A 23,266-nucleotide genomic window follows, 5' to 3' on the forward strand; every position below is an offset into this window, starting at 1 on the left:
TTCTGCGGAATAGACGTTTCTCCTCTCTCCTATGCCGCATTTTTGGCTTCAGTAGCATCTCGACACTCTTGGTCGTACCATGGGTTTCTTGGAGGAGGCTTCCGGAACCCAGGCACAGATCTCGCGGCATTTTTCATGGAGTGGACAATAGTTTGCCACTGCGCCATTATAGCATTGGAACTAGGAGTGCTTTCATTAAGCAGTTGGGTCAGTCGAGTGGAGTATGTCCCTACCATTTGTTGTGTTTGCAGCTTTTCAATGTCCAGCTTCCGTGCAGTGTCAGATCGTACTTTCCTCGCCATGTTCAAACGGCTGAGAACCGTTGGTGCAACAAGATAATGATCCGAATCTATATTCGCTCCACGGATCGATCCTACATCTAACACGATGGATGAATGCCTTCCATCTATCACGACGAGATCAATTTGGTTTCTCGTGTTTTGATCGGGTGACAGCCATGTGGCTTTGTGAATATTTTTATGTTGAAATCTGGTGCTACTAAATACTATGTTTTTTTACGCGGCGAAATCCATCAGCTTCAACCCTTTACTGGACGTTATCGCGTGGGGGCTAAACTTTTCGACTGTTGGACCAAAAATGTCTTCCCTCCATATCTTCGCATTAAAATCTCCCAGAACAATTTTAATATCATGGGCGGGGCAGCGGTCATATTCTCTCTAGGCGCTCGTAGAAAATATCCCAGGTCTGCTCGTCCTTGCCTTCCGTCGGGGCATGGGCATAAATAAGGCTGATGTTGAAGAATTTGGCTTTTATGCGAATTATTGCTAGCCTCTCATCCTCCTGAGTAAAGCTGGGGACAAGGTGTTTCAGTCTCCGACTCGTGTTATGGCAGCTATAGTATAGTTCGTCGCCGTTTGGTGTGTAGTGACGCCGTTTCCAGTCCATCGCACTTCCTGTAAGGCGGTAATATCTGCCTTGTACTTCTCCAATACATTCGCCAGCGCGTATACTGCACCTTATCTATAAAGAGTGCGAACATTCCAGGTTCAGATCCGCAAATCATGGTCCTCTTTTTCGTTTGCGTGGGTCGTCAACGTTGGGGGGTCCGTTTTTACTATTCCTTTGTTTCTCATTGTAGTTCTCAGTTTTCCGGGGGCGGGTTACTGGCCCAGCGCCCCAACCGCATGGGTTTTGTGGGATTGCACATGTATCCCTCGTTGTGGGGAGCCGCTTGATCCAAGATCCGACGCTCGCCGCCAGCCGCCCCTAACCTGGGAACAGACGCTGATGTTGGCCATTGGTTATTTGAAGGCGCCAATAACTCGCCTTGTCATCTCGAGTATCATTGGCACTCAGTATTGAATTAAGAACCAGTACCACCTGACTCCTTACTGAGACTCTCCTCTCGAAAATAGCACAGATAATAATGGTCCAAAAACCAGGCAAGCCGGTAGATCAAGTAAAATCATATCGCCTGATAAGTCTGTTGCCAATTCTATCAAAGTTTTGGCAATACTTTTTCTTAAGACATTAATGCATTTGATTGAGAAACGGAACCTAATACCAGATTATCAATTCGGATTCCGTAATAACAACGGTACGATCGAGCAAGTACACCGTTTAGTTGAAACGATCAATCAAGCCTTTGAGTCAAAACAATATAGCACTTCAGCATTTCTAGATATATCATAAGCTTTTGATAAAGTATGGCACGTGGATCTACTATATAAAATCCGAAAACTTCTTCCAATCAACTATTACCTGTTTATTAAATCATACATGCGAAACATTTTCATCTATGTTCAAGAATTAGATGAAATAAGTGAATTTAACTGCATAAGAGCTGGTATTGCCCAGGGCAGTGGTATGTACCGTGTCTAAGTACCTACATATAAAGACAAAAAGAAAGGCTCTAGACATACAAGCCAATAAGATGAAGTTTCCATTGGCACTAGTTCAATAATATCGCTGGAAAACAAATTACTGATTTACAATTGCATAATCAAACCTATTTGGACACATGGCATCCAACTATGGGGAACAGCCTGTAATACGAACATAAACGGTTTGCAACAGTTCCAATCAAAAACATTGCGTTAAATAGCCCGAGCGCCCCAATATATAACTAACACGAGACTACACGAAGAACTACACATAAAAACGATAAAAGAGGAAATTTTATCGCAACTTCAAAATTATTTATTTATTTATTTATGTATTTATTGTCTACACAACAAGATAATAATCTTATAATCAGAGTGTAGATTTATTGTTATATATAGTACATCCGACTTAAGTAGGTAATCGTGTTGCTGATGCACTGAATATCGCGCGGTAGATTATTCCAAAGACGTATGTTGCTAATATAAAACTGTTGTTCAGTTGTTAATTGTCGGTATTAACTTTCTTCCTCTATCAGATTGGGCAAATCGCAGTCTCTCAAACAAATATCTGGGTTTCTTTTCCGCAATAACCTTATGTAAAAATATCAATGATCTGGTATTAAGAAGATTGTTGAAACTAAGTCCAAATTGAGAATCTACATATTGCGAAACATGCTGACTCCTTTTTAAACCATACACATAATGGACTATGCTGTTAAAAGCTACATTCAATTTGCGGAGGTTCGAAGAATCACAATTCGAAAAAGGTTCACAACCATATACCAAACCTGGAACTAGGAATGTTTTCGGCTGCAATGTTAGCATGATCGGACCAGCTAACAGAACTGTTAAAAACCACGCCTAAATTCTTCGCACACGATACAATATAAATCCTCTGACCATATCCGGCTGTCGCATGTTGAAATCCTTGTTTTTGTGAACAACCAAATATTTAGACTTACTTGGATTTAACAACCAACCATTTGCAGTCGCCTAGTCATAAACGCGATGTAGGTTTGCGTTAAGTTTTCTTATGCAGTCGTCTATATTGTCCACGAAGCCACAAACGTCATCAGCATACATCATAATCGGACCGTGTGCTAGTTGACGAGGCAAGTCGTTCGCATATAATGAAAAAAGAAGTAGACCTACAATCGAGCCTTGGAGAACCCCCTTAGGTACGAACAAGGGATGAGATAATCTATTCCCTGCGCATACAGACTACCGCCGTTGCTTTGGAGTGATCCAAAAGAACCAGAAAGCCAATTTTGTTCTCATCAATGTAATGAAACTATGATCAGAACGGAAGCCGGACTGTCTTTCTGACAACAGGGACTCTTGGTGAACATATACCGACATCTGTCCATGAAGGATTTTCTCGAAAACCTTAGAGAGATAGCATAGAATTCATATCTAAACTCAAAAGGACTGCGGGCATCAAAAACGAAAGCCGGTCCATCATCATCACTGTAAAATTGCGTGTCCGTTTGTATATCGGGTATGCTTACGAAGGTCCTATTGAGTTCATCTAGATCCCCATGGTATCGAGTGTTTGACTCCATTTTAGCCGCATTAATAAAACTGTTAACTTTCCTCCTGGCTTCACGGAATTCTTCTTTCAGCTCTGGAGACTTGAAACGCTTACATCTACTGTAAGCCAAGTCCCTATACCCGATAAGCGCCTTGATTCTTGATTTGAACCATGGCTTTGTTTTGGCGGAAGCCCTTTTAATCCGTATTGGAACTGTTGCATCAAAGAGACGTAAAATGTTATCCGTCATGAAAGCCGTCTGCTGATCGACAGTTAAAAGTGTAAATATGTCATCCCAGTTCACCTGGTAGACCATACCAACTAAATGTTCACAATTCAAATTACCGAAGTCACGATAAGATATGTCCTCCACTTCCTCCCGCTAATCAAAATCGTAGGCGAGATAAATGAGATCATTCTTAGAGAAACATGGAACAGAAATTTTACAATACAATGATAACTTCAAAGAATTATTGACAAAGAACAAATCTAAGAGTGTATTGACGGTTGATGTGAAATGTGTGGGGTTTGTATTATTGCTGACGAATAGGCCAAGTGTCAACATGGCATCAGTCAGAGTTGAACCTATAAGTATGTTTGAGTTAAAGTCCCTAGTGATTATAACATCAGTATAACCCAGTGTTACTGACTCCAGTACAACCTGAAGCCAATATATGTCAATCGTATTATTCGGACGGTAAATACAACCAACTAAAACTTTCTCACGATTTGAAGATAGTTCAACAAACACGAATTCTATCTGGTCCCCGATTTCATTCTTTTGACATAAATGACAGCACCACCTTCGCGACTTTCGCTGTCAGATCTGAACACAGTATAACCATTTAAGTTGACGAGACTTTCAGCTACGGCAGGACTAAGCAATGTTTCCGAGAGCATATATGAATTTAAAACGGCTATATGTGTTTAAAAAACCATTAAAGTGATACACAGTGTAAATCTTTTCAAAAAATATGATTAAAAATACTATTATATGGTTATGTGGTAGAAGAATATATAATAAACAAGCTATAAAGTTAGGGTTGTAAATCCATACCAGCTTCGTCTCGCCGGCACCTATATTCGTCACAATCGAGGCCTTTGATATATACAAGGCCACGAGTTAATTTAGGTGGGACCATGTTCATTGAGTTGCAAATGTTGCTGAACACGTCAATTACATTTTCATGTCCCTGAAATGTTATTCCATTCAAGCGAATTTCACAAGCAAAAGGTGCATTTTCTTGCCTTAGAAATTGTTTTTGGAGTTCCACTATTTCAGATTGTATTATAGTAAATTCATCAGTGCGTTTTTCCAAGTTAGAGGCGCGTGCGTGGGCATTATTTAAAACATGTATTACTGCTGCCAATTTATGGTCAAACTCGTTCAAAATACGTGTTTTTGTTTCTCTTAGCAGCTCTTTGACCTTTCGCTTAGCTTGGAGAAACGGTCATCGAGCATCTGTACAATTCGGAAGGGCGAATCAGATAACCGAGGTGTCTTCGCTGAATTTTCGAAAGATCGACGGATAAGGCTCTCTCGGTCGCGTTTGGTTGCCCTTGAATCTCTAACCACAACGTTGTTCTCTATTTGAAGGTTTACCTGTGTAACGCTACCTCCGTATTAATCAGTCATGTCAAAAATAAACGAAAAGATGATTAAGGAATGGTTCGTAGATGTGTGCAAAAATAAACCCCACTTTATGGTGCGTGTCTATGGTGTGATTCCTTTATTCCTTTTCTTAAAATTTTAAGCCAACTTTTAGGCGCAAGTCTTTATTGCTTTTTTTAATCTGCTTCTGTTATTGAAAGCTTATGAATCTGTTAAAATAAACAATTTTACTTTGTTTGGAGCGACTTCACAATTTATATTTGACGCTTCGTTTGACACTTCTCCTTTACTCTCACAGTCGGTTCTCTGTGTTTTAGTAATTTCTGCTTTGCTTTTTTACACAAAAATAATTTGCAAATGTTTGTAACACAAAACACTTTCTGTTACTCGAATATGATTATTATTGAACATAGGCTGTACCACTCGTTGAATTTGATTTTATATTTATCTTTTTGTGGTTTATAACCAGAGTATGGAGTGTTTTTTCAGGAGCTCAAGCGTCACGTCTGCACGCCACAAGTGTTAGTTCTCAGAGTTACAAACAAAGAATTCAACAACATCCAAACAACTCGCAACATATCTAATGACAAATATGAATACTTTTACAAGCCTTAAGAGGAGAGCCCCGCAAGATCTGCTTCTGCATACTCCGTAATGAAAGCAATCAAATGCACCGAAACTATAATATGTAAAATGTACATACACCTAAGCCAGTATCGGCTTATTGTGCGCTCATACTTTTAAATATCAACAATGCTTACCAGTAGCTTGATTAATTTCAAAAAATCCCTCCGGATTTCCGGAAATAATTTTATAAGTCAGGTTTGTTGTCTTATTAATGTCATCATCCGTAGCATCCAGTTTTATGACCATGGTCTGTGCAGCACTTCCCTCAAAAATAGATGGATAGTATACCGGTTGATAAGTCATCGGAACGTTGTCATTAACATCTTCAACTTCAATATAGACCTAAAAAAAAGAGATTTATATAGCACATATTTTATTGAATTACACAGCATTTCATATATTGTTTGTTTGTTTATGTGTTGCGAATAGTGTCAAAAACTTAACTTAACTTTGCTGCTAATACAGCAGTAGTTTTGCTGTTACAGATAAATGTTTCAAATTTCAGAACAGCAAGCTGGCTGCAGTGCAAAAGCGCAGTTTGCTGAAAATCGGTGTAAAAAAATGAAAGAGAAGATTTAAATTTTTGGAAAGAAAAGGATCGCAGCCAGAATAGAAAACTTTAATCTTCTCTTTATTTTTTTTTTATATTTACTCTCCTAACAATCCCATCATAAATTGCGAAGTAACCATTTTCAGCAAACAGCATTATTCAGCAGTCAGCAAACTGAACTGAAATTGCAAACATTGCGAGGAGAATACGCTGAATATTCTTTATTATTCTAATCATAATTTACACTAATATTATGATATACAGTAGTGTTCAAAAAAATAGGAGTGCTCCCAACTAAAAAACAAAAATGAATTTTTTGTATAGAAATATTTTGTTTTATTCAGATGCTTGTGGGTAAGATTGATTATTAATCAATTTCCTAAATTTTTTAACAATAAATTATATAAATTCTTTTTCTTTCTTTAATTGGCTACGACAGAATATTTGTTCCACTAGCCGAACGTAGAATAGCGTTCCAAGCGCCTCGATCTTCTGCGCTCATTCTAAAATCTCTGATACCAAGTTTCGAGGTGTCTCCCACAACTTGATCTTTCAATCGGGCCTTTGGTCTTCCCGGTTTGCGTATACCACCGTGTTTGCCTTCAAAAGACTTCTTTGCTGGAGCTTCTTCATCCATTCTGACAACATGACCTAGCCAACTCAGCCGTTGTATTTTGATGCGGGTAACTATGCTATCGTCGTCATACAGCTCATACAGCTCGTGGTTCATACGTCGCCTATATTCTCCGTTAACGCAAACTGGTCCATATATTTTACGAAGAATCTTTCTCTCAAATACTCCAAGCACTGCCTCATCTGCTTTCACAAGTACCCATGCTTCAGAACCATATTACAGCACGGGTAGTATCAGTGTCTTGTAAAGTGTAGTCTTCGTCTGTCGAGAGGTGACCTTGTTTATAAACTGCTTACTTAGTCCAAAGTAGCATCTGTTTGCCAGTATTATTCTTCGCTTTATCTCAAAACTGGTGTCATTCGTTTCGGTTACGGCGGTGCCGAGGTAGATAAAGTTACTGACTATCTCAAAGTTGTGTTTCCCAACTTTCTCCATTTTCTTTATCTGCTCGGTTGTGCAAGGCTTTTTGGGAGTTGAAACCATCCATTTCGTCTTATCTCCATTTACTGCCAGACCTACTTTCACTGACTCTCTTTCGATTCTTTCAAAGGCTGCAGTTACTACTCCCGGTGACCGACCTATGATATCGATGTCTTCGGCATAGGCGAGCTACCATAGCATGTACTCTCTTGTGATTAGTGTGCCATATCTATTCACATCTGCATCTCGTATAATCTTCTCCAACAGGATATTAAAGAGATCACACGATAGGCTGTCTCCTTGTCTGAAACCTCTTTTGGTATTAAATGGTTCGGAGAGATTCTTTCCTATTCTTACTGAGGAACGCGTATTAGCCAGTGTCATCCTGCAGTCTTATTAATTTTGCAGGGATACCGAACTCAGACATGGCTTGAAATACCTTTGAACGTAAAGGAGTATCGAAGGCGGCTTTGTAGTCAACAAAGAGATGGTAGGTGTTAATTTGTCCTTCTCGGGTCTTTTTCAGGATTTGGCACAGTGTGAATATCTGGTCTAGTGTGGATTTACCTGGTCTAAAGCCGCATTGATAGGGCCCAATTATCTCATTGACTTTAGGTTTTAATCTTTCACACAGTACGCTCGAGAGTATCTTGTATGCGATGGGGAGGAGACTTATTCCTCTGTAGTTGGAACATTCCGTCTTTTCTCCTTTCTTGTGCGCTGAGGTTCCAATCATCGGGTATGCGTTCTTCTAGCCAGATTGCGCAGATAAGCTGATGCATACGCCTTTTTAGCGTGTCGCCTCCGGTCTTAAATAGTTTAGCGGGTAACCCGTCGGCTCCTGCTGCCTTGTTGGTCTTAAGTCGTGTCACTGCTACTTGGACCTCATTCTGACTAGGAGGTAAACATTCTATACCATCATCAGGGATTGGTTCTGCGGTATCCTCTTCGCCACCAACATCGGACACCAGCAGTTTGGTAAAATGTTCTTTCCATATTCTCAGCATGCTATCTGTGACAGTTGCCAGATTTCCTTCTTTGTCTCTGCAAGAAGATGTGCGTGCATCAAAGCAGGGTTGCTTTATATGACGCATTCTTGACTTCAGTAGTCACGACACTCTTGGTCGTACCATGGGCTTCTTGGAGGAGGCTTCCGGTACCCAAGTATGGATTTCGCGGCATTTTCCATGGAGTGGGCAATAGTTTGCCACTGCGCCATTATATCATCGGAACAAGGAGTGCTTTCATCAAGCAGTTGGGTTAGTCGAGTGGAGTATGCCGCTGCCATTTGTTGTGTTTGCAGCTTTTCATTGTTGTTGTTGTTGTTGTAGCAGTTTATTGTGTACTATCTTTCGTCTGCTTGATTCTGTTGAGTGTCAAGACCCAGGAACTCCGCGACTAAGATGGGGTGCGTCCACAGGGATCTGGGTCTGAGTCGAGTGGGTCTGGCCGGGCAGTTAAACAGGTGACGTGTATCGTGCGGTCCCTGGTTACAGTCGGGACATACATCTTGCACGTCGGCATCAATCCTAGCTCTGTGGGAATTGAGGCGGCTGCATCTGCCGGAACGTAATTGAGCCATAATCACTCTGGTTTGCCGGGGGAGGTCGATTTCTTCGGGTGCAATGGGTGGCGGTCGTACTCCAAGGACTACATTCACCCGGTAGCCAGCTAACGCGTCTGCTACCGTGTCTGCATGAATGTTGTTCAGACCCGCTTGATATGCCGCTTGATCTAGAGGTTCTCTCTTATAGCGCTGGACCTCACGCTCTAGATCATGTAGATCTACCTTAAGGCTTCTGGGCGGTGGGTATCTATCCACAAGATGATGATTTGGATGATTTCTGCGATAACAGCCCAAAAGGTATTGCTTAGACAGCATGTAGTTATGTCTTCGCACTGGTAGGATCTTTGTCTCCTGGTGGAGGTGGTCCACATGAGAACTAAGGAGGCAGCCCGTCGCAGTTCGGAGGGCGGCATTCTGACAGATCTGAATATTATTCCACTGCGTGTCACAAAGCTGACGTGACCACACTGGCGCTGCATAACTTACCACAGACCGGCCAATTGCTTTGTACGTGGTCAACAAGGTTTCTTTGTCTGCACCCCAAGTGCTGCCAGCGAGTGACTTGAGGACCTTGTTTCTACTTTTGACTTTATTGCAGATTGCTGTGGCATGTGGGGAGAAAGTGTAGGAGCTGTCAAATGTGACGCCAAGTATTTTGGGACACTTGATGGTCGGAATCAATTCTCCATCGACCATCACAGTCAGCTCAGAATTCACCTCACGCGTATTTGTAGTGAACAGTGTGGCTGAAGATTTGGTGGCGGATATCTTCAGATTTCTTGCAGCGAAATATGAGGCAAGCTCGTTGAGGTAGACGTTCAACCTATCGCAGATGTCATCAATGGGTGGGGGGCCTGATGCCAGGATCGTACAGTCGTCCGCATATGATACGATCTCTATGCCGTCTGGAGGAGGTGGGATGGAGGAAAGGTAGAGGTTAAACAGAGCCGGAGATATCACCCCGCCTTGGGGAACTCCCTGTTTCACTCTACGGTGTTTTGACTTCTTATCCCTAAATTCCACAAATGACTGGCGGCCACACAGATAATTCGCGACCCAACGTTTAAGGCCTGGCTGGAGGGACGTGTTGGCGATGTCCTCAAATAATTTGGCATGGCTGACCGTGTCGAATGCCTTCGATAGGTCCAATGCCACGAGGACCGTCCTATCACATGGCCTGGGTTGATTGAAGCCACGGCAAATGTGTGTGGTGATGGCATGCAAAGCTGTTGTTGTGCTGTGCAGTCTCCGAAATCCGTGTTGATGCTCGGCGAATGGAAATTCTCCTACGAGGCTCGGGAGGAGTAATGCCTCAAGCGTCTTAGCCACTGGTGAGAGAAGGGAGATCGGTCTGTACGACTCCCCCAAACTCGGGTCTTTACCAGGCTTCAGTAGCGGGATCACTCTGCCCATTTTCCAGACATCGGGAACTATAAGAGTGTTCAATGACAGGTTAAGGACAGTGGTAAGGTACTCAACTCCAGGTAAATCCAGATTCTTCAGCATCAATGTAGAGATTCCGTCGGGGCCCAACGCCTTGGAAGATTTGGCGCCACGGATGACATTCGTAACTTCGCCCACGGTAAATTGTGATGGCTGTTCATCGGCTCGGAGACCACGAATACGGCGAATGGCTCTCCTCCTTGCCCTGTCTCTCTCGGGATGCACGATAAATTGACGGTTGAACAACCTGGCGCATCTCTTCGGATCAGTCACGGTTAACTCGCCAAAAGTGACTGAGGTCCTGTCGTCCCGTCTACCGGGGTTCGAGAGAGACTTAACAGTGGCCCACAATTTGCCTGCACCGGTGCCTAAGTTACATTGCTCCAAGTGTTCCAGCCACAAATTCCGCTTATGTTCGTTGACTACCCTGTTTATTTCCAGATTCAGCTCGCTGATTCTGGGGTTAGCGGGGTCCATAGCACGAATCCCATCACGCTCGTCTGCGAGTACCACTGCTTGCGCCGGGAAATTGGGTCGCACTTGCGGTATTCGACCGGCTGGTATAAAGCGAGCGGCTGCTGCGTTGATGATGTCTCGGAATTTCCTCTCGGCCACAAGCACATCAGAGGGGGGTGGCAGTTCATTGAAGCGGCGATTGGTATACTCTCTGAAGCCAGTCCAATTGGCCTTCTTATAGTTGATGAACGTTCGGCGCTCAGAGGTTATGAAGTCGGGTGGTCGGTCGATGGTGAGGATTATGGGGAGGTGGTCTGACCCCAAAGAGATGACGGCTTGCCAGGATACGTCACTCAGGAGATCATGGGATGCGATTGAGATGTCTGGCGAGCTGCTGCACCTCCTCGTAATCCTAGTGGGGGCATCCTCATTCACCGTGCAAAACGTGGAGCTATCTATCTGCTCTGCCAAAGCTATGCCACGCTGGTCGTTGCCTAGGGGAGAATGCCATGACGAGTGATGTGCATTGAAATCCCCCAGAACCAGACGACTATGGCCAGATAGCAACCCACTTATGTCGGGGCTGTAGGCCTGGCCATTAATCGGGACACAGCTGCCAACCGGCGGTATATACACGTTGTATATCTCTATCTCGGCAGTACCAGACTTGACTGCTACCCCCATACATTCCATGTATGGGTCACTAGCGTCAAGCGCAGGCGAGATAGGTCTATACTGCACGGAATGGTGTATAACGAAGGCCAATCCCCCACCTCCATTCCTTGAGCGATCCTTACGTAGCACATTGTAGCCGTGACAACTGTGCAAGCTGCAGGTGTTAGTCAGCTTTGTCTCCTGGATCGCTGCGACCGATATGCTCTTCCGACTCATAAAATCCACAATCTCATCAATCTTGCCTCGCAGTCCATTGCAGTTTAACTGCAGGAACGATACATTTCCCGACACTGGTCTGGCAATAGTAGGGCTAGGGTGCTGTCTTTGCATAAATTGCCGTACGGGAGAGGTCGGGGGGGTCACATAGTCCGACGACGAGGACGCCGAAGGCGACGACGGCGACGCTTGTGACCCACTGCTGGCTGTGTTCGCACAGCACCTAGCGACATAGCCAGTATGACTATACTCCCGTAGCGAAGTTAGGCCAGAGCAAGAACGGAAATGTACCCACTCCAAGCACCTGTTACACCTCACCGACACTGACCGATGATGAAGGCGGTTCTGGCAAACGGAACAGAACCAGGGTCCGGGGTTCTTTTCAATCCCGGCACGGACCAAAAGCATACGGAGAAGGCACTCCGGGATGTGCCTCTCCCATGACGAAAAAAGACGAACACGTACACTGAGGCGGCAGCCCTTGCCGATGAAGATTCCATCGGGTCAATCCGGTACGTACAACCGGCTGCCATGGGATTGCTTTTCATTGTCCAGCTTCCGTGCAGTGTCAGATCGTACTTTCCTCGCCATGTTCAAACGGGTGCGAACCTTTGCTGCAACAAGGTAATGATCCGAATCTATATTCGCTCCACGGATCGATCGTACATCTAACACGCTGGATGAATGCCTTCCATCTATCATAACGTGATCAATTTGGTTTCTCTGTTTTGATCGGGTGACAGCCCGGTGCTACTAACTACCATGTTTTTTGCCGCGCCGAAATCTATCAGCCTCAACCCATTACTGGACGTTATCTCGTGGAGGCTAAACTTTCCGACTGTTGGACCAAAAATGTCTTCCTTCCCTATTTTCGCATTAAAATCTCCCAGAACGATTTTAGTATCATGGGGAGGGCAGCGGTCATATTCTCTCTCTAGGCGCTCGTAAAAAGTATCCTTGGTCTGCTCGTCTTTGTCTTCCGTCGGGGAATGGGCACAAATAAGGCTGATGTTGAAGAATTTGGCTTTTATGCGGATTGTGGCTAGCCTCTCATCCACCGGAGTAAAGCTTGAGGCAAGGTGTTTCAGTCTCCGACTAACCACAAATCCGCAGCCAAATTCATGCTTCGTGTTATGGCAGCAATAGTATAGTTCGTCACCGTTTGGTGTTGTAGTGATGCCATTCCCAGCCCATCTCACTTCCTGTAAGGCGGTAATATCTGCCTTGTACTTTTCTAATACATCCGCTAGCGCGTATACTGCACCTTCTCTATAAAGAGTGCGGACATTCCAGGTTCAGATCCGAAAATCGTGGTCCTTTTTTCGTTTGCGTGGGTCGTCAACGTTGGGGGGATCCGTTTTTACTATTCCTTCGTTTTTCATAGTAATTCTATGTTTTCCGGGGGCGGGTTACTGGCCCAGCGCCCCAACCGCATGGGTTTTGTGGAATTGCACATGTATCCCTCGTTGTGGCGAGACGCTTGCTCCAAGATCCGACGCCGCCAGCCGCCCCTAACCTGGGAACAGACGATGATGTTGGCCATTGGTTATTTGAAGGCGCCAATAACTCGCCTTGTCATCTCAAGTATCATTGGCACTCAGTATTTAATTGAGAGCCAGTGCCACCTGACTCCTCACTGAGACTCTCCTCTCGAAAATCACTGACCGCCCGCGGCCGCATTTGCAGCTACTACTCCGCATAAAAACGGAGCTTTCAACCATCCGCAACCTGTGGACGTGCCCGGTAGCTTTCAGCTAAGCTTCCCGTGATAACGATTATATAATTAATGCAACAATAATTTAAAATATTAAAATCCCAATTTAAAATAATATCCCAAACATTTGCTGTTCAAAATTATAAAAGTATTGATATATAACTCAAAAACTTTTAAGCCAATGGTACAAAAATTGAAAATTTATTAATAAATACTTTAGTTATTTCTGTTTCTAGAGTAATACAATACATCATTTTTGATGACTTGTACACATCTACGACGCATGGGGTTCACAAATATTGGGTTGCCCAAAAAGTAATTGCGGATTTTTTAAAAGAAAGTAAATGCATTTTTAATAAAACTTAGAATGAACTTTAATCAAATATACTTTTTTACACTTTTTTTCTAAAGCAAGCTAAAAGTAACAGCTGATAACTAACAGAAGAAAGAATGCAATTACAGAGTCACAAGCTGTGAAAAAATTTGTCAACGCCAACTATATGAAAAATCCGCAATTACTTCTTGGGCAACCCAATATATGCTGGCATCTCTTTGGTATCTCTTTAAACAGATTAAGTGTCAGGCATTATAATTGCATTTCAAATCTGAACCGACTTTGATCAAATTTAGCAGTCTTTCAGATGAGTTATACAGCATTCTATACCAAATTTCGTGCAAATCCGCTGAAAGTTGTAGTAACTACGCCCTAATAAGGGTAAATTGGATTGGGAGCTATATCTAAGTCTGAACCGATTTTTACCAAAACTGATCGCGTTAGTGTTTGGGCTAAAGAATGTGAGATATGATGTTTGGATAACAAATGCAATCTCCACCTTAGTTACAGAAAAAACCATAGATGGACTATCAGCATAGAAAGGATATGCGGACAGAGGAATAGGCTAAGCCGAATCAGCAGTTATTTCAGATTCCAACTATGCATTTTAAGACAGCCACAATAGTGCTGCAGGGTACAGTTTGTGGTTTTGCAATAAATTCCGGTATGGGTTATCGTTAAACGATCGCCATGCTATTTCGAATTTTGCTTATTGAGATCAAAAGGGTAAATACCCAATAAATACCTTTTTTGGGTATTTATAAATGTTCAGATATTTTGGTAATTGAAATCATTTTGCAACCACTTTTTTATATCTTAAACTTACTTTCTGATCTCATAAAATCGGACTATAGTTCTACATAGCCGCTATATAGACCGATCTCCAGACTTAAAGTGATGAAGCGATTAATTCCTCAATTTTCATCCGATTTCGGCGCAATTTGGCACAGTGAGTTCTAATAAAATGGTTTCCAGATCAAACCATTTTTGGAATAACTGCCTTACAGGCCGATCTCCAGATATATCTTTAGACATATATGCTCAATACACATAAAAGTCGTATTTTTAATCCGATTTTGATGAAATTTTAATTGTTGAATATCATTCAGATCGGACCATATATGGATATAGCTGCCTATAGACCGATCTCCTCATATAGTGTACTGAGTCCATAAAAAGAAGCATTCTTCATCCGATTTTAATGAAATTTTAAACAGTGAGTTTTGGTACCGATCTCCCAATATAAAGTATTGGGCCCATAAAATGAGCATTTTTTTATCCCATTTAGATGAAATTTGAACCAATGAGTTTTGATACAACTCTACACCTGAACTCTTTGCTGAATATGGTCAAGATCGGACCATATTTGGATATAGCTGCCATATAGACCGATCTCCCGATATAGAGTATTGAGCCCATTTAAGAAGCATTTTTCATCCGATTTTGATGAAATTTGAAACCATGAATTTACCGGGTAAATACCTTTTGGGTATTTAGCCATCGCCCATACCTATCTATTCTGCATAAGAAAACATTATATGCTCGAAATTTCAACGTATACACACGTATTCGTGACCTACATCATTATACAAAAGGCTCCAATTTAACTTGTCCAAAGTGTAGAAAGTCATTTGAAACTTGTTCCATAAATATATTTTACTAGCTGAACCGGGCCCGCTCTGCTGCGCCTTCTTTAACTCTCTAATATCTTTTTAGGGTGGGACACTTCGCCCTGAATGCGGATATCGAATTCGAATTCGCGGTTATCGAATTTCATTGTAGCCTATGACGCTGAACACGTTCGAATCCTGGCGAGAACATCGGACAAAGCGGAAATTTGAAGAAAATCGGTTCAGCCATGTATCATGTAGTCATAATGGGTCTAATGACGTTTTTGAGGGGTGGTGTGACCCCCTATACTTCGGTCTGATTTTGTATGTCAGATTCGAAAACTAGTCCCGAATACCTTTCATTCAATCCCATGGCAACCGGTTGTACGCACCGGATTGACCCGATGGAATCTTCATCGGCAAGGGCTGCCGCCTCAGTGTACGTGTTCGTCTTTTTTCGTCATGGGAGAGGCACATCCCGGAGTGCCTTCTCCGTACGCTTCTGGTCCGTGCCGGGATTGAAAAGAACCCCGGACCCTGGTTCTGTTCGGTTTGCCAGAACCGCCTTCATCATCGGTCAGTGTCGGTGAGGTGTAACCGGTGCTTGGAGTGGGTACATTTCCGTTCTTGCTCTGGCCTAACTTCGCTACGGGAGTATAGTCATACTGGCTATGTCGCTAGGTGCTGTGCGAGCATAGCCAGCAGTGGGTCACAAGCGTCGCCGTCGTCGCCTTCGGCGTCCTCGTCGTCGGACTATGTGACCCCCCCGACCTCTCCCGTACGGCAATTTATGCAACGACAGCACCCTAGCCCTACTATTGCCAGGCCAGTGCCGGGAAGTGTATCGTTCTTGCAGTTAAACTGCAACGGACTGCGTGGCAAGATTGATGAGATTGTAGATTTTATGAGTCGGAAGAGCATATCGGTCGCAGCGATCCAGGAGACAAAGCTGACTAACACCTGCAGCTTGCACAGTTGTCACGGCTGCAATGTGCTACGTAAGGATCGCTCAAGGAATGGAGGTGGGGGATTGGCCTTCGTTATACACCATTCCGTGCAGTATAGACCTATCTCGCCTGCGCTTGACGCTAGTGACCCATACATGGAATGTATGGGGGTAGCAGTCAGGTCTGGTACTGCCGAGATAGAGATATACAACGTGTATATACCGCCGGTTGGTAGCTGTGTCCCGATTAATGGCCAGGCTTACAACCCCGACATAAGTGGGTTGCTATCTGGCCATAGTCGTCTGGTTCTGGGTGATTTTAATGCACATCACTCGTCATGGCATCCTAGGTAACGACCAGCGTGGCAAGCTTTGGCAGAGCAGATAGATAGCTCCACGTTTTGCACGGTGAATGAGGATGCCCCCACTAGGATTACGAGGAGGTGCAGCAGCTCGCCAGACATCTCAATTGCATCCCCTGATCTCCTGAGTGACGTATCCTGGCAAGCCGTCATCTCTTTGGGGTCAGACCACCTCCTCATAATCCTCACCATCGACCGACCACCCGACTTCATAACCTCTGAGCGCCGGACGTTCATCAATTACAAGAAGGCCAATTGGACTGGCTTCAGAGAGTATACCAATCGCCGCTTCAATGAACTGCCACCCCCCTCTAATGTGCTTGTGGCCGAGAGGAAATTTCGAGACATCATCAACGCAGCAGCCGCTCGCTATATACCAGCCGGTCGAATACCGCAAGTGCGACCCAATTTCCCGGCGCAAGCAGTGGTACTCGCAGACGAGCGTGATGAGATTCGTGCTATGGACCCCGCTAGCGCCAGAATCAGCGAGCTGAATCTGGAAATAAACAGGGTAGTCAACGAACATAAGCGGAATTTGTGGCTGGAACACTTGGAGCAATGTAACTTAGGCACCGGTGCAGGCAAACTGTGGGCCACTGTTAAGTCTATCTCGAACCCCGGTAGACGGGACGACAGGACCTCAGTCACTTTTGGCGAGATAACCGTGACTGATCCGAAGAGATGCGCCAGGTTGTTCAACCGTCAATTTAGTGTGCATCCCGAGAGAGACAGGGCAAGGAGGAGAGCCATTCGCCGTATTGTGGTCTCCGAGCCGATAAACAGCCATCACAATTTACCGTGGGCGAAGTTACGAATGTCATCCGTGCCGCCAAATCTTCCAAGGCGATGGGCCCCGACGGAATCTCTACATTGATGCTGAAGAATCTGGATTTACCTGGAGTTGAGTACCTTACCACTGTCCTTAACCTGTCATTGAACACTCTTATAGTTCCCGATGTCTGGAAAATGGGCAGAGTTATCCCGCTACTGAAGCCTGGTAAAGACCCGAGTTTGGGGGAGTCGTACAGACCGATCTCCCTTCTCTCACCAGTGGCACAGACGCTTGAGGCATTACTCCTCCCGAGCCTCGTAGGAGAATTTCCATTCGCCGAGCATCAACACGGATTTCGGAGACTGCACAACACAACAACAGCTTTGCATGCCATCACCACACACATTTGCCGTGGCTTCAATCAACCCAGGCCATGGGATCGGACGGTCCTCGTGGCACTGGACCTGTCGAAGGCATTCGACACGGTCAGCCATGCCAAATTATTTGAGGACATCGCCAACACGTCCCTCCAGCCAGGCCTGAAACGTTGGGTCGCGAATTATCTGTGTGGCCGCCAGTCATTTGTGGAATTTAGGGATAAGAAGTCAAAACACCGTAGAGTGAAACAGGGAGTTCCCCAAGGTGGGGTGATATCTCCGGCTCTGTTTAACCTCTACCTATCCTCCATCCCACCCCCTCCAGACGGCATAGAGATCGTATCATATGCGGACGATTGTACGATCATGGCATCAGGCCCCCACCCATTGATGACATCTGCGATAGGTTGAACGTCTACCTCAACGAGCTTGCCTCATATTTCGCTGCAAGAAATCTGATGATATCCGCCACCAAATCTTCAGCCACACTGTTCACTACAAATACGCGTGAGGTGAATACTGAGCTGACTGTGATGGTCGATGGAGAAATGATTCCGACCATCAAGTGTCCCAAAATACTTGGCGTCACATTTGACAGCTCCTACACTTTCTCCCCACATGCCACAGCAATCTGCAATAAAGTCAAAAGTATAAACAAGGTCCTCAAGTCACTCGCTGGCAGCACTTGGGGTGCAGACAAAGAAACCTTGTTGACCACGTACAAAGCAATTGGTCGGTCTGTGGTAAGTTATGCAGCGCCAGTGTGGTCATGTCAACTTTGTGACACGCAGTGGAATAATATTCAGATCTGTCAGAATGCCGCCCTCCGAACTGCGACGGGCTGTCTCCTCAGTTCTCATGTGGACCACCTCCATCAGGAGACAAAGATCCTACCAGTGCGAAGACATAACTACATGCTGATGATGGTATCATCATCTTGTGCATAGATACCCACCGCCCAGAAGCCTTAAGGTAGATCTACACGATCTAGAGCGTGAGGTCCAGCGCTACAAGAGAGAACCTCTAGATCAAGCGGCATATCAAGCGGGTCTGAACAACATTCATGCAGACACGGTAGCAGACGCGTTAATTGGCTACCGGGTGAATGTAGTCCTTGGAGAACGACCGCCACCCATTGCACCCCAAGAAATCGACCTCCCCCGGCAAACCAGAGTGGTTCTGGCTCAATTACGTTCTGGCAGATGCAGCCGCCTCAATTCCCACAGAGCTAGGATTGATGCCGACGTGCAAGATGTATGTCCCGATTGTAACCAGGGACCGCACGATACACGTCACCTGTTTAACTGCCCGGCCAGACCCACTCGACTCAGAACCTGATCCCTGTGGACGCACCCCATCTTAGTCGCGGAGTTCATGGGTCTTGACACTCAACAGAATCAAGCAGACGAAAGATAGTACACAATAAACTGCTACAACAACAACAACAACAACCTTTCATTCGTGCCCCATATTGAAATGAACCTCAAATATGTCTGTTTTGGGATTGGGGCGGCCCGATGGGTATTTTGACTCAAATTTTAATACAATATTCGTAATCTACTCTTCAATACCTTTTTTTTGATACCTATATTGTCCCGATCGGTCCACTTTTGATTTTGGGTTGTGTTTTTATCATAAGGGGAGGATCCGTCCTCCTTCCGATACCAAAATGTTATATAGCCTATGTTTCCTTCCAGGCCAACCTACACAATCTTTTCAAATTTCAAGGTAATCGGTTCAGCCGTTTTTGAGTCGATACGGAACAAACAAACAAACACAAAACTCCTGTTTGTCCTGTTTGGGGGTGCTGGTACGACCTTTCAAATATTTCGCACCTGTGTAGATATTAAAGTTTGGATGTTAGATCTACATCATTCTCTTGGATTTAGTGGTGGATTGTAGTAGCCAAACTCTTTGCCTCGAAAGTGGATATCAGATGCATACGCTCATTCATACCACTCCCAAAAACCACATTGGAGCCGCGTGAGGCCTCCCTGAAACACTTGGCCATGAAACAGATACAGATTTGAGCCCCTTTTTGTCATAATCCACAAATATGTGCAGTTTGAGGAGTATGCAGGGTGGGGCGGCCACCCACGTACTTAGCCCTGAAAAATTATTTGCATCGTGCTCTACTCTCAAATTTCTTTAATTTGAGCCATGAAACAGATACAGATTTGAGCCCCTTTTTGTCATAATCCACAAATATGTACAGTTTGAGGGGTATGCAGGGTGGGCGGCCACCCACGTACTTAGCCCTGCAAAAATTATTTGCATCGTGCTCTACTCTCAAATTTCTTTAGTTTGAGCCCCAATTGCCATTGGTTGTGGGGGAGTTTATTGGGTGATATGACCCCGAAACATTTGGCCTCAAAATTGGATATCAAATTCGTTTTCTACTATCAAATACCTATTATTTATCGCCATAGTAGGCAATCATGACCGGTTTGAAGGGAGTTTAGAGGTGGACCCTGGAGTAATATCAACATCGTGCAAGAGCACGGTTTTGTTTGAGCCCCATAATGTCAAGCATTTTGAATGAGGCTTACAAGATATTCAGGGCCAGGGGCTCTCGTTCAGATTCACACTCATTAATTTTTGTATTCGTTATGTACATTCAAAATCATATTTCAAAGCGACCACTTGGAATACTACATTCTTAAAGATCGGCAGGTCTTCTTGTGCCCATCCCAATTTGAGGGTAAAAAGTGTACTCTACTACCAAATACCTTTTATTTCTGTCCTGTTCTATCCTGTTCGCCCTTCATAAATTATTTCATATTATTTTTAATTCCTTTTTTTGGGTAGGATAGGGGGAGGGGGATTGCCCTCTAACATGTCCTTTCATTGAGTACAATGTATTCTCGGTCATCCTACATGACAGTTTGGCGTTGCATTTATTGGGTGGAGAGAGTCGCTCCACCCGATGCTAAAAAGCAAACGACATGTTATTTCAGTCTTCTATTGTAGCGATCTAATGTCCTGCGGAACGGTAGGACATAACCCAGATACTTGAATCCTTGTACCAACATTAGATTCAAAATATATTGTCATAGACCTTTCTTTAAATTGACATATTATCCCAATCGAACTACACGTCCTATCGAAGGGTATTTAGTGGACTCTTCCTTTAAATAGCTTTCATTTGATGTTACTAACTACCATGTTTTTGCCGCGGCGAAATCTATCAGCCTCAACCTTTACTGGACATTATCCCGTGGAGGCTAAACTTTCCGACTGTTGGACCAAAATGTCTTCCTTCACTATCTTTGCATTAAAATCTCCTAGAGCGAATTTAGTATCATGGGCGGGGCAGCGGTCATATTCTCTCTCTAGGCGCTCTCGTAGCAAAATATCCTTGGTCTGCTCGCCTTTGTCTTCCGTCGGGGCATGGCACAAATAAGGCTGATGTTGAAGAATTTGGCTTTTATGCGGATTGTGGCTAGCCTCTCATCCACCGGAGTAAAGCTGGAGACAAGGTGTTTCAGTCTCCGACTAATCACAAATCCGAACTCACTTATGTAAAATCGGTGCGGCAAGTGATAGCATGTGTAGGGCATGCGGGGCAGATGATGAGGCGTTGGAGCATTTCCTTTATCATTGTCCGGCTTTCACGTCCAACAGATACCGGTACTTAGGTGGAGACACAATATCAGACATGAACCAACTTAGGGGAGTGGCATTGAAAACAATTAAGGATTTTGTAAGTAGCGCGGAATTCCTAACTTAAAATTTTCTTTTTAGAGGTTACTTTATAGTTTTTAGAGCGCACAAGCCGATTACTGGACTAGGTGTATGTCCATAGTGGCATGGGGCGGATTAATATCTGCACCCTCTTTTCAACCTAACCTAACCACAAATCCACAGCCAAATTCATGCCTCGTGTTATGGCAGCTATAGTATAGTTCGTCTCCGTTTGGTGTTGTAGTGACGCCATTCCCAGTCCATCGCACATCCTGTAAGGCGGTAATATCTGCCTTGTACTTCTCTAATACTCCGCCAGCGCGTATACTGCACCTTCTCTATAAGGAGTGCGGAGATTCCAGGTGCAGATCCGCAAATCATGATTCTTTTTTCGTTCGTTTGCGTGGTCGTCAACGTTGGGGGGCCCTTGTTTACTATTCCTTTGTTTCTCATAGTATGGGTTGCCCAAAAAGTAATTGTCGGTAATATAGTAGTAATATAGTCGGCGTTGACAAATTTTTTCAACGGCTTGTGACTCTGTAATTGCATTCTTTCTTCTGTCAGTTATCAGCTGTTACTTTTAGCTTGCTTTAGAAAAAAAGTGCGCGAAATTTTGTTTACATTTGTTTGTTTGGCGTCAATTTTAATATGGGTACCACATGTATTGAAAGAAATTCATTTAAACAACCGAATCAACGCTTGTGATATGCACCTTAAACGCAATGAATTCGATCCGTTTTTAAAACAAATCATAACTGGAGATGAAAAATGGATTTTTTACCACAACGTTCATCGAAAACGATCAGGGTCCAAGCATGGTGAACCAGATCAAACCACTTCAGAGGCTGATATCCACCAAAAGAAGGTTATGCTGTCTGTTTGATGGGATTGGATGGGTGTGGTATATTTTGAGCTGCTTCCAACGAACCAAACGATTAATTCGGATGATTGCTGTCAACAATTGGACAAATTAAATACAGCCATCAAGGAGAAGCGACCAGAATTGGTCAATCGTAAAGGTGTCATATTCCACCAGGACAACGCTAGACAGCACACATCTTTGGTCACTCGCCAAAAACTGAGTGAGCTTGGCTGGGAACTTTTGATGCATCCACCATATAACCCTGACCTTGCACCATCAGACTACCATTTATTTCGATCTTTGCAGAACTCCTTAAATGGTAAAACCTTCGGCAATGATGAGGCTATAAAATCGCACTTGGTTCAGGCCAGAAGTTCTATGAGCGTGGAATACTAAATTTGCCACGAAGATGGCAAAAGGTTGTCGAACAAAATGGCAATTATATATTTGATTAAAGTTCATTCTAAGTTTTATTAAAAATGCATTTACTTTCTTTTAAAAAAAAATCCGCAATTACTTTTTAGGCAACCAATAGTTCTCATAGTTTTCCGGGGGCGGGTTAGTGGGCCAGCGCCCCAACCGCATGGGTTTTGTGCGATTGCACATGTATCCCTCGTTGTGGCGAGCCGCTTACTCCAAGATCCGACGCTCGCCTCCAGTCGCCCCTAACCTGGGAATAGACGCTGATGTTGGCTATTAAAAATAAATTTAATTTGTTGGCCGCATCGTTATTATCGACAATGAATGGCAAAAGTTGCGTTATGTCATACTAATACTTTTATTTTAGATGCATTGCCAGATTCAACAGCCTGATCGTTCCTACCCATAATCGAGCCATATAAATTACCCAGAAACTATCAATAGATAGATTTTGAATATATTTATAAGTATGCATGTATTTTATATAAATGTACTATACCTGAACGCAATTGTCCAGAGGAACAATTCCATGGTCCTGAGCACACAAAGTTAACCAATAAAAATTTTTCGTTTCAGCATCTAGATGAGACAAAGTTCGAATTGATCCTGA

General features: G+C 43.9%; 1 protein-coding gene across 1 annotated transcript in view; it reads right to left on the reverse strand.

Moving 5' to 3' along the window:
- The window catches only part of LOC106089744 (fat-like cadherin-related tumor suppressor homolog), a 737,514-nt gene that overhangs the window by 658,928 nt on the left and 55,320 nt on the right, over nucleotides 1–23,266 (reverse strand). The window contains exons 4-5 of the mRNA XM_059363292.1: nucleotides 23,156–23,262; nucleotides 5,749–5,956 (exon numbers count right to left, since the gene is read on the reverse strand). Of these exons, the coding sequence (XP_059219275.1) occupies nucleotides 5,749–5,956; nucleotides 23,156–23,262 (315 nt within the window). The remainder of the gene's footprint in view (nucleotides 1–5,748; nucleotides 5,957–23,155; nucleotides 23,263–23,266) is intronic.

This window comes from Stomoxys calcitrans, chromosome 1, assembly GCF_963082655.1.
Source record: "Stomoxys calcitrans chromosome 1, idStoCalc2.1, whole genome shotgun sequence".
Lineage (NCBI taxonomy): Eukaryota > Metazoa > Arthropoda > Insecta > Diptera > Muscidae > Stomoxys > Stomoxys calcitrans.